Here is a 16,621-nt window from a genome sequence, read left to right on the forward strand (position 1 = left end):
ATATAAATTCCAAGGCATATATATTAAATGAAAAGAAAGTGCAGAAAAATATATACTGTGTTACTACTCTATGTAAATAAAGAGGGGCTGCTGAGAGTAAAAACACATGGACACTGTGAGAGTGTATTCTTCTTTAGGTAGAATGCCTCTAGGAGGAACATGCCAGGGTCTATCTGACCTACACTGGTTTCTTCCACAGATGAGAAACAGGGAGCTAAAGAAAGAGGAAAGGATTTTTTACTCTGAGAATCTGACTTTTGTACTATATGAAATGAAGTAACTTGGACAAGAAACCAGAATGCCTCACTGGTTGCCAAAGACAAATGCCAGGCTGGCTGCCTTAGAAGCACTTGTGGGACATTTAAAAACTCCATCAGTAGGCATCAATTTCAGAAATTCTATTTCAGCGGGTCCAGGATAGGGCTCAGGTATCAGTAAAATTTCCCTAGTTAATAATAAAACAGCGTGGTGTGGGAACTGCTGCTTTAACCAAATCACCCAAATCTGATCCTTTCAAATTCTAAGTAAATTAGGAAATTAGGAACAAATACTTTTTGTCGAATGAGAGAATAAGATCATAATCTAGGGAAAGAATACTCCCCAAAGGACGTGGGAAAGTCTGACACCAGGATTTGCACTGAACTCTGATGGAAGCCTCATGTCACTGGTTGCTCTACCCTTCTGTTTCCTAAGGACCAAAAATATTGTTGAGACTAAGATAACCTGAATATTACTTAGGACAGAAAACACATTGAGATACTCTGCATTCTTCAAAAAGAACATTCTATGTAAATATTATTACAAGAGTACACAGTTACTTTTCATTAAAAAAAGAAATCAACAGGTTATCTGTAACATTCTAGACTTCAAGGGGTGGGTCCACCAGTGTTCATTTTGCTATCTTAATACATACTAACTATAGTCTCTTGTACACATCAGATGTTACATGGTAAGAAGTTAATTTTTAAAGTAAAGTAACAAAATAACAGTTTAGACACCTGGCCCTTACATTTTTCTTGAGGTTTTTTTTTTGGGGGGGGTAATTAGATGATTTACTTATTTTTTAATGGAGGTACTGGGGACTGAACTGAGGACCTTGTGCATGCTAAGCATGTGCTCCACCACTGAGCTATACCCTCCCCCCTGGCCCTTACATTTAAAAAAGAGAAGTAAATACAAGAAAACTCAGCATTACCATGCCAGCAGTACATATTTATTATTACTCATGAATGGTCAAAAGACTTACAAGGCCCATTACTATTAGTATACCGCACATATGAAATATCACTTAAGTGACATGGAGTGAAAAGGACAGTTTTATATATATTTAAAAAATACATACACACATTCTCTCTCTCTCTCTCTCTCAAGTGCTCACCACACACCACTACAAAAGCAGGAGGCATCAAGCTGCAGGAGTTCCGATATACATAACACGTGGAAATATCTCAAGCATAAAAACTGCACTTACGTTTGCAAAAATAAAGTTTCTTTCTTCAAACATTTTGATCTGAGCTCAAGCAAATCAAACAATGAACACCAATGATTTTTTATACTATTTAACTCACTTTAAAAGGATCAACGGTTGCAAAAGTCCTGAAAATGTAGAGGTTATTTCTAGGAATGAACAATATATTTCATCCAAAAAAACAAAAACAAAAACAAAGAGTCTACAGCAGATCTGTTTCATCCTGGCTCTCCAGTATTTAAGAATCATAATTTACTATATTCAAACAGCAAATTAAGCCAGAACAAAATGATAAACAGAAAAATCGTTACTTCAAAAAAGGCAGTATTGCCCTTCGTTTCCTTAGACAATTTCACCAGTGCAAGAGCATCATTTACCTGAAAGATCATGAGTCACAATTAAAGAGCACTCATACAAAACTATTTCCTTTTTTTCTTTAAAAAGTGCCACATACTATACTTCTCGTTAAAAAACAAAAAACAAAAACAAACAAAACCACCACCACACACACTCTAATGAAAGACCGTTTGTCTCCATCTCTTGTCAATGAGGAAAGGCCAGAGTGACTCTTTGATTCCAATTCGAAACGGTGTTCGCTGGCCAATGCCCAGGGTCTCCAATTTGGAGCAGTCCAGCTGCGCATTTCTGGGACGCTGCGCTCCTAAGACAGGACTGTCAGTTATCTATGAAACAAGAACAGAATATCAAAACTAAGTGAAAAGCCACATGCTGAGGTTTATTTAGATTCTCTACTTCGCTTTGCCCTCTTGCCCTCGATGCAAGAAGTTGGATTTGATCCTTGGGAAAAATAAACAAAGTGTCTGCTACAGGCAAGACAATACTTTTTCTATAAACTTCAACAATACACAGGGCCTTCTTTTTACATGGTAATTTAGAGAAAAGTAACCAGACAAACTGCCAACATACAAGCAAATTCACTTTGCTTGTTCTGGAAAATGAAGTTATCCAACACTTCCACACAACAAGAATGTTATCAGTAATACATGCCATCGTGATGGACGTAAGTAAGAAGGTTTTAAATGCCATGTACTTACAGGTCGTAAGTGGCTGCTGGGGAGGTTGAAGGCGTCTGCAATGGCACACGCCATTTCATACTTAGTCATCTGTTCATTGCCAGACCAGTGAAAGGTTCCCTTAATTGATGGATCCTAACAAGGACACAAGACACAAAAAACTCAAAATGCTTTCAAACTTTTTGAGTTGAGTGGAATGGCAGGTTTGACAAGAAAACTAACTTTAAAAGGTCCAGGAAATAAAATGTATCGCTCCTTTCTGGAATGCTCTACATAAGATATCTAAAATCAAATTCCTAGAAATATCCTTAGTTAAACATGAAAAGCAATTTCTAGAATTTAGCCTTAAGAATTTTTTAAAATAAAAATGTAAGTGGCTCCAATTTTATTTAGTGGCAATCCTAAAAATGCTTACAGAATTTTATGGAAACACAGGTCAATTTAATGAGTATTTTTAATTATCCTAAGAAGGTTAAGACTAAAACCAAACAGAACCATTTTTTCAAGATGAGTTAATTAGAAATAACACCCTTAAATACTGCCATAGTACATATTTAAAAAATACATACATTTTGATGTTTCAAAAATTAGTCATACTACTAATATTCTAAAATAAATCAGTCTCTAATCTTTCTATGAACATTCTATTTAGCTCCAACTTTTTCAAATACTTAAAATATTCAAATATCTTAAAAAATTATGAACTATTCTTAGAGTGGCTAAAATGATAAATTCCTCTGTAGATTCTTTTTTGCCATTACCTAGATCTTAAATAGACTAACTTCTTAAAAGACATTAGATTATTTTGTTACTTGAAGAAAAAACAAGTTTTCAGTTATCTTCCAATAAAAAAATGATGGCAGATGGGGTCTACAATATTTGAGAAATAAAATCAAACACAAAAGCATACTATTTTTATTATTTATGAGTAACAACCTTCTGTCTGAACTACTTTTGTTTGGTCTCCGCGTGGTTTTAAAGAAGCACTTAGATTCTCACCAGCATCCTCTTCTCTGCTAGCTGCCGACACACCGTGGCTACATCTCTGACGTGTGTGGGGAACCGCTGCTGCCAGTGGTCCATGTTGGCCGACTTGTTGCTGAACTGCACTTTATCAAACATAACCGTCACGGCACTTTCTTCAAGCTTTTCAACTTCTCCGTACAGAACAGGAATTCTCAAAACGGCGGCTCCTAGAGATTAATAAAAGCAGATAATATTTTAAAGCTGATTAGTTCTGAAGTCTCGATGTAAGATCAAGGTACATGGATGTAAACAGCATCCTAGCAGAAAACTTGCATTGCACCAAAATGACACAGCTCACCTGTAATAATGCCTATTCAACAAATGTGATCCTGAATACTTTTAAATGTCTGTCATTTGAGGTATTCTTGTCATCATATTGATTGTACATTTCTTCATTATTATGGCCGCTAAAAATAAAACTGATCATGATAACTAAATGCAACAAGTGATCACTGACTGTATCCTAGATTAGAAAATTAAAATGCGTGAAAAATATGAAAACGAATATATGTGTGTTCCTTTATGACTGAAGCACTGTGCTGTACACCGGAAACTGACACAACATTGTAAACTGACCATACTTCCATAAAAATATATTTTAAAAAATGCAATAAAGGACATTATTGGGACAACTGGGAAAATCCCTATATGGACTATGTATTGTATTAATGTTAAATTTCCTGAATGTGGTAACTGCATTGTAATTACGTGAAGAACATCTTTGTTAGAAAATAACATGGTGAAGTATTTTGGGGTGAAATTCAACTAATTCTCTATGAGTTCTGGAAGAAAAAAAAATGTTATGTATAAAACCCGTGTTAAAACATAACAACTGGTGAATCTGTGTAAAGCGCATATGAAGGTTCACCACATAGTTCTTGAAACCACTGATGCAGGAATTATGAAGTATTTAGATTTTATTTTGGTCAATACTGAGAGGTTACAACAGATTAGACAATTAACAGTTTAATCGAAATTCAACAAGAGCTTTTAAATTAAATTGACTTATCAGACAAGTGTATAAGGTAACTTTTGAACAACATAGGTTTGAACTGTGTGGGTCCACCTGTATGCAGATTTTTTTCAATAAATACACACACGTAAACACGTAGAAAACACCACGCACAAGACTTGTACAGAAGTGGACAGCCTATCTTTACAGGGGCATAAGGTGAGTGACATTTAATATAAAATAATGTGCTCGTTTTCATATTGTTCTATTGTTTTCAGACAATGACATGACCATACAGTATGTCTCTCTTCTCTCCTGTAATTGGAGAAACTGCCTATCAGCCTATTGTCACAGGTAAGTGGTTTAAAAAAAAAAAAAAGTAATAGCGTTCCCAATACTGTATTACGAATGTAACTATAATACTGCGCGCCATAATAATTGTGTAACGATTCATCAGTGTATAGGCGAGGCTACTGTGAAGCGATCAGATCAATTACACCAGGTTACCAAGAAGCAACCGTATCACTGCTTCGTATCATTACACCTTTAACTAAGCATGAATTCCTTCTCACATTATCTTGTCATTTCTGAAGTCTAGAGTTAGTAATATGAGTAACACCTACAGTGTTTTGTATCATCAGACAGCACTGATGTAGTCACTGATGGACACTTCATCTTGTAAGTAGGCAATGTAAATGTACGGTAGCGACACGGTACGATACTGAATGTATTTTCTCTTACGGTTTTCTTAATATTTTCTTCTCTCTAGTTTACTTGAAGAATAGCATATAATACATAGGGCACACAAATTGTGTTAATGGACTGTTCATGCTGTAGGTAAGAAAGACTTCAATCGAGAGCAGGCTACTAGTAAGTAAGTCTTTGCGGAGCAAAAAGTTATCCGTAAATTTCTGACTGAGGGAGGGTCGGAAACCTTAACACCTGCGTTGGTCAAGAGTCAGCCATATGTTGATATGTATTCAAGGAAGGTTTCTGAAGGATAATTTGTAACACAAAAAAACTCCACCTAAACGTGTGTTAGTATGGTTATGTGTACGAGGGGTGCTTCTCAGGATGCAGACAATGTAAGGCAGCAATGTAGGGGCTCGTTACATCAAGTATCACACAGCCACTGATACAGTATCTCAGAGCTGGCTCCGTATGCTGGCTGAGATGCACATATGCTGGGGGAGAAAAACCAGCTTACAAACAACATGCGCACATTTTAAAATTCACAAAAAAATACTTCCATACATAACCACGTGCGGTGCTTCTCTCTTCGAGGGAGCATTATTAAGAGGACTCTTCACCATTCTAAATTTTTTTCTCATTTTTTTTTTCAAATAGAGTATATTCTTTATTATCAGCACATTTACATATGTCTACATATACAGACACACGTAAGAAAAAAAGAAAAACCATACAGATAACAGAATACCTCAATGTAAGAAAAATGATACTGACCTGTTTTTCAAAAGATTACAAAAATTTGTTCCATATGATTTGTTTTCTATCTACAATGATATTCATATATACACTGATACTGGAAAAAGTCTGGAAGGATTCATAAAGTCTTCAGGATTTCTAAAACTTTTTTTTCTTTTGTACTAACTACATTCTCTAGTTTTTCTCCAATGATTTATGTTCCTTGACTGATTTTTTTAAAAACTAAAAACATATCTCTGTATATATATCTATATATCGTACACAGAAAGGAATCCTTAAAAAAAGTCAAGGGGCTAAAGAGATGTGTCTTACCTAAATTGTTTTCCAGGACGGCCTTTTCTCCCTCTAACTTGGTTTTGCCGTACAGATTTAGGGGACTTGGTATGTCTTCCTCTCTATAAGGTGGGTTTGTTCCATCAAAAACATAATCAGAGCTAATATAGATTAGAAATGCTCCAATTGCAGCTACAAAAAAAGACAGAAAATAATCTATTAAATTACTACATGACATTACTCTTTACTGGAATTTGTAACAGCTTATTCATCTTATATAACAACAGATCTCTCATAAGTGACCTACAATAGTTTCATCTTCATGAACTCAGTCATCACTTAATATTTTATGAAGATTTTATATAAAGTCATCAATACCTGCTTCCTTTGCTAAATTCCCAGAAGCATCCACATTAAGTTGAGAAGCAGCATCTGGTTGATTTTCCACAACATCTGGCCTTCTCTCTGCTGCACAATGTACTATGACGTGGGGCTGGAAGTTAAGCATTGGTGTTATTTTTAACCCAAAAAAGAAATAAAACAGAAGAACTATAGCTTTCCAAAGGTAAATTAAATCACAGATAAATGTTTATTAAATCAACATTCCTTCAACTAAATCACTGTAACTTCTAATGTAGGTTTGTCACACTTCCCCTTTTCCAAGGTTCAAACTTCCTTAAAGATATATATAGACCCTGAAAAGGAAAGAGCAACTTAGCAGGCAACATCAGACAAAACTGTGTCAACAACTATACTTCTAAATTAAACTTTGTCTCATAATCTGGATGGGAGGGAAGAGCTATAATGTATGTAATTAATGTGGCCTAAATATTGAATAAATCTTTGATAAACAGAGAGGAATATCGATTGCAAATTAGATTCATGAATTCAAATCTCTTAGATCATTTAAAGAAAATTAGCCATCCATAAAAACTATATTCCCAGCTGAGCATTTAGTATCCCACCTTTATACTAAGAACTACGCAAGGACCAAGGACTTCACAATATAATGGAAAAGACAGGTATGTTACGAAACTGTTTCAATATCACATGACAGAAGTCAAGACAGAGGAACACAGAGGGTCCTCTGTAGAGAAGGAGGCACCTACTTCCCAGGGGAGCTGAGTCAGAGGAAAGATTTGGGAAGACCAGTGACAGGCAGGGCTAGTGTCCCACATATCCCACTTCCTCCTTCTCCCAACTGCCTGAGGAAGCATGGTCTCAAACTTGTTTTCAAACTTAAATGGGTGTTAAGGTGGGTTGCTTCTTAAAAGGCACTCACTGAATTAAAATCTCTGTGAGTGAAACCTAAGAACAAGTTTCCCACGTGATTCTGATGCAGGTGTTGCTGGATCACATTTTTAGAGAGAACTTAAACTCCCAGTTTGATCAGAAGTGGACTAGCACCTAAACTTTTTTTTTTAACCTTTTCTCTGACCAAGGCCAACAAGCTATTTAAACTCTCTGAGCCTTTGTGAGCTCTAAAACAGAAATGATAATTTCTGTTTTGCAGTGTTGTAAGGTTTACAGATAATATTAAAAAAGCATCTGCTGAACTTATTTACAAAACAGAAACAGACTCAGACATAGAAAACCTACTTATGGTTACCGGGGGAGGGGGTGGTAAATTGGGAGTTCGAGAGTTGCAGATACTATTAGACATAAAATAAACAAGTTTCTACTATACAGCATAGGGAACTATATTCAGTATCTTGTAGTAATCTATAATGAAAAAGAATATGAAAACGAATACATGTATGTATAACTGAAACATTATGTTGTATACCAAAATTGGCACAACATTGTAAACTGACTGTATTTCAATTAAAAAAGCATTTGTGTTGAACGTACTTAGGAAAGTACTTCATAAACAGAAACATAACTTTACTACATAAACTACATAAACATAAGCTTTTTATAAAATGTTTCATTTTCTGTCTTTTGTCAACCTATGTTTCAACCTAATCTTAAGAATGGCATATACTTTGTCATGCTTAAAAAAAAGAAAAGCACATTAAAAAAAAGAAAGTTACGTATTACTACTGCTTAGTAAAGTCAGAGCTTAAGTACGGTAACTTCCTAGAGAACATCCTTTTATCATCCAGACAACTCTTAATCGTTTACTTATGTGTTAAAACAAACCATACCTGAAAATCGTAAATGATGTGATGAACCGCATTAGAATCCAAGAGATTAACCTGCTCAAATTTTGGTCTTGCTCTCCTAAAACCACAGCCAACGGCATGCCAATTATTCTGCTGAAATTCTTTGTACACGGCTCTTCCCAGAAGCCCGGTGGCACCAGTAACCAGAACCCGCCTGTTGGGAATGTTAACTTCCTCCTAAAAGGTGAAGGAGAGGAAAAGGATTACTTACTTTGAAAATATTCTCTCAACGAAAGGAGCCACCATCATCATTGACTAAATGTCAAGACTACAGGTCTAAATTGTCTGCTTCCTGTCCCATTATCTGCCCCAATCCTTAAGTTAGGACAAAGATTAATCAAACAACACCAGTAAGCACATCAGTTAAGAAAAAGTATTAATAGTAGCTCACAGAGGAAAAAATGTGACAATGAATATATATATGTCCATGTATAACTGAAAAATTGTGCTCTACACTGGAATTGACACAACATTGTAAAATTATTATAAATCAATAAAAAATGTTAAAAAAATAAAAGAACACACAAAAGAGAAAAAGAAAAGAGAAAAAGTATTAATAATCTTACTCATAAAAAAGAACCCAAGATAATACTGCAAGGTATTACCTAGTCAAATATTCAGGTTTCCTGTGTTAGTAATAGAAAATCTTATTTTTACGATCAATGATGTCCAAATGAACAATGAACAGCAATTTTAATTATGTGGGTTCTGCTTATAAAAATGCACAATTAGTTTTAAGGAAATTTATTTTATGGCCTGATTAAATAGATGGGTTATATTCTGCCAAAGTATTTACAGGTGAACATTTTTGGTCTTCAGCTTTTATTCCCAAGTTTTCTTTCAAATCCTAATGTTTTTATATTCTGAAAGATCCAAATTAGAGAATTCACATTTCACAGGCATTTCTGTAGAGGAAAAATAAATTCGGTCCTTTTAGCATTAATATTCTAAGTTTAACCAAACTAGCAAATATTCCTGTGTTAACTCTAAATTTACCTATAGAATCCAGTTAAAAGTAACAAAGACAGAGAGAGGATAAGGAAAAAATAAATATAAACTGATTGTATTACTATTGTTAAAAAGGGAAAATTCTTCACACACAAATTAAAAGTAACTACTATTTAGCAAACAATTTAAGTACTATGTTTCCAAGGCAAAGCTTCAAAATTTTCCCTTCCTAAAAAAAAACAAAAAAACTTTCCCTTCTTCCCAAGACAGATAACACCAAAAATTTCCTCATAAACTCTAGAATTCAGTCAACATTTGCTATTAAAAAACAACAGAAAGTTTTATTAAATTTTATCAACTTGAGGCCTTTTTATTTCCAACACTGTTATAGTCACCTAACTCTAGACTGTTAAAAACTTCAAATATGCACATAATAACCAAAGATCTCTCTAGCTCTTAATTCAGCTAAGTAACTTAGCAGACTATACACTTAAAAAGAAAAAAGTCCACCCAAATCAGGTATTTTTATCTATAGAAAAACCCTGAAATGAAAGGGCTGACAGAGACAGTATAAAGGTAAATTCTTAAAGGTATTTTTTTTCCTTGCTTCAATCAATTTCAAGACATTTTAAAAACTGAAGAAAAATTCATTAGGCTCTCGGTCGCAAAACTTGGCTCTAAGCCAACTGATCTGTGAAAACAAGGATTTCAGCCAGTAAAATATTTTCTTTGAATTCTGGCAAGGAAACAGCTCTACAAAGACTGTAATTGTAAAGAGGTTAAAACATGCCAACTCTAGCAGAGATATAATCAGAAAACAATATATTCAGGATAAATACTGTAAAGATCCCTGGGAAAAATACTATAAAAGAGCTATGATCTGATTTTTCTGAGTTTCTCAACTCTAGTTCACTCTAAGAGATGGTAGCTTTTCGATCAGTGGTTCACGGGCCTCATCCAGTGGGGATCAGAATCACCTGGGAGGCTTTCAGACCCAGCACACCTGAGATGAGGCTGGATAAGCTGCAGTAAGTTTCCAGGTGGGGCTGACGGTGGTGATTCGGGAACTGCACTTTGAAAACTGTAATTCTGAACTCCAGCAAAGTCCAAGGTACCCCCAAAGATAAACTGCTCTTATTCAAACAAACCAAAAAACTGCCATCTATCTTTCTAGAAGCGACAACATCTTTCCTTTTTTCCCCTGTAAAAAGGAAGACTAGAAAAAGAAGTCAAAGAATAAGCATCATGCTTGTAGTAACCACAAAGTTTACTAAATCGTAATATAATACTTCTGTGTACTTCACTGATTCGGTAAAGCACATTTTTTCCTCATTTATCATCTCTGTTAAATGAATGAAATAAAGATACACCTTATAAATGTTGCAGTTTGGCAGTGTTTTTTGCTTTTTAGTGCATCTTAAACTAAGAGACCAGGTAATTTTATTGAATTCAAGAGCATCTTACAGCTGATGAAATATAGTATTATGTTACAAGCACAGCAAGGTTCTTAAAGGAATATAATACATTTAACTTTCCAAAAGGTTGGCAATTGTGTAAAGAAATACAACCTTACATCCTTATACCCTGAGATAATATGTAAGGTCCCTAGAAGAAAATATGAAACAGTCCATGCTTCCTAGTGGTCAGATGTCAGTGGTCAAGAATTTTCAATATTAAAAGAACGAAGATGTGAAGTGCAAGCGTTTTCTGAAACAGAAATGATTCTGCACAATTTCGTATTTCAATGTGTTATATAAACCCACATCATACCTTTCGACCATAAGAATAGTCTTACTAGACAGGCAGGGCAGATATTACTTCCATAGTGAGAAATCTTAAGTCCACAGATGTTAAGGGTTTTACCCACTGTAAAAGGGAAAAAGCTGGGACCAGAACTTGGGTCTTCTTGCTTCTACCATCCAGCCAAATATATACTGTTTTGTCTCTATTTGTTTCATGACAATTAAATTTAATCTGCTGTGTCACAAACCGTGGCCCTGAGAAGTTACTCCATCTCTACTGATTTAACTCCTCACTCTTGAAATGAGGCATCTGGACAAGATGACTAAGGCTCTTCCAGTTTTCCAGTCCTATAATTCTAACCTTTTCTGTATTAGCCTTACCGCAGAGGGATCTGAATACAGTGAAAGAAGCTTCATTTACTTAAAGTAACTTTTCCTCTTTTCACATAGGTCTCTCTAGAGACTCAATGAGCACTTTCTATCACCAGTATAGGAGCCAAAACAAGATGTTTTCATTTGCACTGCAAGTTTATTGGTGGTTGGCGAAGAAAATATGCATCGCTCTGAAATTAAAAGAGGTCAAACAAAAATACCTCTTCTATTTTTGACTTCCTATAAACAGAACTCTACCTGAAGCTTCCTAAAGCACAGTTCTGATTTATTTTCTTTTTGAAAAGTGGAAAATATTCCTCTAAAAATTACTTTGGACCATTACTCTATAAATTACTCCTGGAAAACACAGGAATGTCCAAACACCTCAAGGAACTCTGAATGGAAGAATAACAAGCTGTTCATTTAACCCAAAGCAAAATAAAGAGTTGAAAATATTTTGTTTGCCTGAAAAGTCTATTTCTCAATTTTCATTCTTATGGATCAAGAATTCCAAACATCACTTTAAGCTGCTCTGAGCATATATGCCTCTTAACATATAAACTCTTAGATGTACAGAATTCAGTAACTTCAGATGACCAGATTTATAGACACCAAAAAAAAAAAAAAAGAAAATCCTAGAAAAATTAAATACATATAAACAAATGAAGAGCTGCAGCTCTTATTTGTCCTATCTAATCAAATGATGCCAAGTTGTACAGGCAATGGGAGATAAGTGGCTCTTTTAAAGTGGTCCAAAACAGCACTCTGAGACAGTGGTTTCTACTTTAGCACACTTGGATTAACTTGTACTAAAAATGTCCTGGAGAAATAACACCTTGTAACTGACTATACTTCAATTTTTAAAAAAGTCCTAGAAAAAGTCAAGAGTTGAAAGATCACGAATATCTAAAGTGGGTTCTTCTTACACTTTAGTGGTAAATATAATAATGCTTTGCTATTTTTAGAACCTCTTAATTTTGGCAAAGTTTCACATTCATTTCTTTATTTGATTCTCACAACATTCCCCTTGAGGCAGATCTCTGAGTAGACACTCCCGAACTTAAGAAACTTTTTAAAGACACCTAAGTGGCATTGGTCTAACTCCTACTGTCACCCCAATGTAGCCCACAGCCAGTATTATGAACAGAAGCCACTACAGTCTATTTCTCTAATATAAACTATAAGACAATCCTCATTCTCACAAGTGAGTTTTAATTCTACAAGTTTTGAGAGCAGCAAATATGTGCCAAGCTTTTGGCTGTACAATTTTAACGAAGGAAAACCCATTTTCATGAAGGAAAACCCATTTTCATTTAGTCTCCTGAGCGCCTATTGTGAAAATTAAGTTTTATACACATACATATATATGCACATAAGCACAAATATAAACAAACAATACGTCACGTTATGTACTCAGCATTCGTTGCAGTACAGGAATATACAGGTTTGAACGGCCCATCTGGCCTAACTTTACCCCCCAAATCCCAAAGTGATCTGAAAACACTAAATGTGCTACATTTTGGAGACATAAAAATTTTGTATTATCAAAAATAGCCATCACCTATATCCTCTCTTTTATCCACAAGACATATCGACCTGGGCATTAACGTTCTTATTTCCAGGGCCAGATATATTCTGTGGATTGATGAATGCTGGGGGTCCTGGAATGAAATAGAGAAGACAATTGGGGCTCTAGAAAAACAAGTAATAGCATTCCTTTATGCAACCTGGTTCAATGCCTGGGACAGTCCAATAGACCCGTAGCTGAATTCCGGCTGCAACCTTACTGAATCAACTTGGGCCAAGCACTCGCCCTCTAAACTTCAATTTTCTTATCTGCAAAATGAAGCAAAAACACTATCCCACAGTTATGAGGATTAACGTAAATAATGCACGTAAAGCGCTTAACATAGTCCCGCGTATAAACTAAGAGTTCGATAAGTTTTCAACTCCAGCCCTGTTATTTCTGAAGAGCCACCTGGCCCCTTCTTTCCCAGAGATACGAACTCTTGCGATTGAGGTATTCGAACAAAGGATGAAAAATAAATTAATAAAGCATCAAAACTGAAACAGTTCTGAAAAACCCTCTTCGTTCTTGGGAGGCGAGACTGGAGACTCGAAAATGAAACCCGACCGACTCATTTCCTGTCGCAGCGGCTGGAAAAGAAAGCACAGAAGGCTGTGCACCGAGGTAAACAAACTCGGCGGCGACGCCCTCGCCTCCAGGGGCCTCCGACGCGAGCAGGATGCGTCTGGAAAAGCACTGGAGCCCCCGCGACCAGACTCTTCCCCCTCCGCGCAATCGGTTCTCTCAAGACGCAATCCCCCCCACCAATCCCACCCCACCTCACCCCGGGCCGAGTCCCTCACCTCCACCAACCGGCAGTTCCCGGGAACAAAGTGTATAGAGAGCTCCTTCTCCCGCCCCACCATGCCCGCCGTCTTCGCGCCGCCGCCGCAGCGACCGCCGCTTCCTCCAGCCCAGGATCACCGCGGGCCGCAGCTCCGACACCCTCGGCCCGCCTCCCCTAGGTCCGGACCGGCCCCCGCTCACCGCTTCCGGCTTCCGCTGCCAAGGCCGCACCCCTGATTGGCCACGCGCCGCCGACGCCCCAGAAAGGGGGCGGGCGCGCTCCGGGCGCTCCCAGCCCACGCGCCAAATCTTAAAGGGATACACAACACAAAGGCCCTGGCCTTAAGCAAGGGAATGCGAGTTTTGTTTGGGGGCCGGGGGGTTGTTTATTTTGTGTTTTTTCTTCTCGACTAGGTAAGCATTGAACTGGATTGCCTGGACTTTGAAGTGTATAGACTGTGCGCAATGCATTAAGAATCAACTGGGCATGTAATACGTAAAGTGAGAGAAAGCATTTTAAAGTCATGGTGGGAGGGGTGAGGCGAGGGGGTGGAGGCACAATGGACATTATTTCTAGAGCTCTGAGTGCTTTTTGAGAGATTTAGAAAGAGACTGGAATAAAAATTAAAGTGTTGGCATTCTGAGTCATTAACACCTCGACAACCCATTTGTCTTTCTGAGATGCTAGAAAGTAGTACGTGTGAAATTCCAAAGATGTCAAACTATTTTTAACTAGTTAAAAATAAAAAGGGGTAGGGGGACTGGGGGATGAATTATTTGGGTGCCTCTTTGAAACGCGGATTCTCGGACTTCACCAATAACTGCTGAATGAGCTGTGGTAGTCAAGTCTGGGACTCTGCATTTTAGAAAATTTAACAGGAAACAAGACCACCCTTTGAGAAGCACAGCCTTACAGGCTGCAACACTGGGCTACAGGAGCCGAGTCTCCGCTACCACCGAAAGTTAAGGGAACCAGGGGAAGAGAGTAACGCCGGACCTTCCACCATATGTATCGCGCTTTTGTAAAGTGATAAAGCCCTAGGCACTGAGGCTGACCAAGCATGCAACTGATTTCTCTTCGAGTTCAAAACCGAAAAAAATACCCCGCCCACCGGGATGCCTGTGAAATTTACTCGGGAAAAAACCCGCGCATGGACTGCGTAGGGTTCGTCAACTTTACACCGAACAGTTTGAGTGTTCTTGTCCAAACACACAGGATACACCAAGACCTTAAAAGTCGTCCACAAAAGTCATTACTGCTTGGATCTTTTTGAAAATTATTTTCATAAATCTTTTCTGGTTTAATCTTAGAGCTAAAGACCAAGCTTTCAAAAAGTTTTTCCACGTCTGAGTCCCATGACTTTCCTTCCTACCCAACCCCCAACAATAACTCATCTTATTTGCGTTAAGCATAGTTTCTTTGGAACAGTAACAGAAGAGAGCTTCAGGCCCCTTACTTTTCAATTTTTGTTTTGATCCAGGCTGCTAATCAATTTAGCATTATTTAGAGTCCTCGAGAGGAATGCCCCAAGGCTAACCGTGCATAATCTGCCAACTACAAAGAAAAGGTGTGGGTAAGTAGTGGGGGAGGTGGATTCAAGATCCTCTTGACCACCCCCCCCCCCTTAAAAACTGGGAATTTTTGTAAAGTTTCCAGTTGCAACAGGTGATGCAATCTAATCTGACTAGGAAAAAAAATTAAGTGCTCAACGTGAAGATGATTTAAGGACATGCATATGCAATTAGCATTTTGATTCTCAGATCAGCCTTATCTGAAGTGAGGAACAAAAAGAGTTTACTTGTCTACATTTGAGAATCTGGTTTGATACTTGCAAGGTAAAACTTGGGTATGGTTCTAGGGGCATATGTTCATGTATAGTTTTTAATCATTCTTTTTGAAAATCAAAGTTTCTCTGTGAATAAAAACGCCATTGCTATACAGCCAATATCCAAGTTCATGTGGTGGCTAATTATATAAATTTAAAGAGAGCAATCTGGAGCTAAAAGTTCGCTTAGCAGATTCAGTTCATGCCAAGACAACGAAAGGCTGGAGAACACAACTACAGATAAAATCGTTATTTAAATAGAACCGTCCCCTACATTTAATCTGATAAATGAAACTGCTGTTCTGTTTTGCTTTTTTTTTCTTTTTTGGTCAATTGAGACTTAGCTGAGCTATCCGTAAAGGGTCAATAATTAAAGTTGCTTTATTCTTCCAAGTCCCAAAGTAGTATGTTTTAAAGAAATGAATGACACCCATTTATATTCTTTTTAACACACCCTTTCGGTTTTTTCCAGAGGTTCATTGGAATGCTTTTAAAGAAACTCTAACTCCAGAATGCTTCTTTTCTTGAATAGCTAGCTCTTACCTGTTCCATGTTCTCCGGCATTTCAGGCATGATTCCAAAATTATCTCAGAAAAGCAGATTTGAGATGGGTCTCAGCCTCCGCCTTCGCGGGCTGAGTCTTTGTTCTGCCTGCAGAGAGCGCCGGCAAGCGAAAACGTGAGCCGAAGCTTCACTCGACCTTTGAAATTAGCATTTTGAGTCCAATCCCAGACTCTCGTGCAGTTTTCCACATTGCAGTAAACTGGCAGCTGATTCCTCGTGGCAGTCTTGAAAATACCCAATGAGAAGTTTCATGTTTTATTGCCAACCAAGTGAGGGTCTATTATCAAAACCATTAGGAGAACCAACTTTTTTTCCTTCTGAAAGAGAAATAAAAATGGAGCAACAAAAAACTTCCTGTGAAGACTTGTTGCAATTTTCTCTTGCAAAAGAAAAGCAAGAGCCAGCAGTTGGAAAGCACTCAGACCATGCAACTGATTCCTGTTCTGAAATAT

The 16,621-nt window shown here is 37.2% G+C and overlaps 1 protein-coding gene across 2 annotated transcripts; it reads right to left on the reverse strand.

Annotated features, from left to right (window-relative positions):
* Positions 1-1,191: 1,191 nt before the first annotated feature.
* Positions 1,192-16,310, reverse strand: MAT2B (methionine adenosyltransferase 2 non-catalytic beta subunit). 2 transcript variants are annotated; one of them, XM_006199007.4, is made up of 7 exons: positions 16,149-16,310; positions 8,347-8,541; positions 6,578-6,692; positions 6,239-6,391; positions 3,502-3,695; positions 2,524-2,637; positions 1,192-2,151 (listed from the first exon to the last, which is right to left on the reverse strand). In XM_006199007.4, exons 1-7 carry the CDS (start codon positions 16,176-16,178, stop codon positions 1,981-1,983), a joined length of 972 nt encoding a protein of 323 aa, XP_006199069.1. In that variant the 5' UTR covers positions 16,179-16,310; the 3' UTR covers positions 1,192-1,980. The 2 variants fall into 2 exon arrangements, with proteins under 2 accessions (XP_006199069.1, XP_006199068.1); XM_006199006.4 differs by lacking the exon at positions 16,149-16,310 and adding an exon at positions 13,797-13,965.
* Between the last annotated feature and the right edge of the window lie 311 nt (positions 16,311-16,621).

The sequence above is a fragment of the Vicugna pacos genome, chromosome 22 (assembly GCF_048564905.1).
Source record: "Vicugna pacos chromosome 22, VicPac4, whole genome shotgun sequence".
Taxonomy (NCBI): Eukaryota; Metazoa; Chordata; class Mammalia; order Artiodactyla; family Camelidae; genus Vicugna; species Vicugna pacos.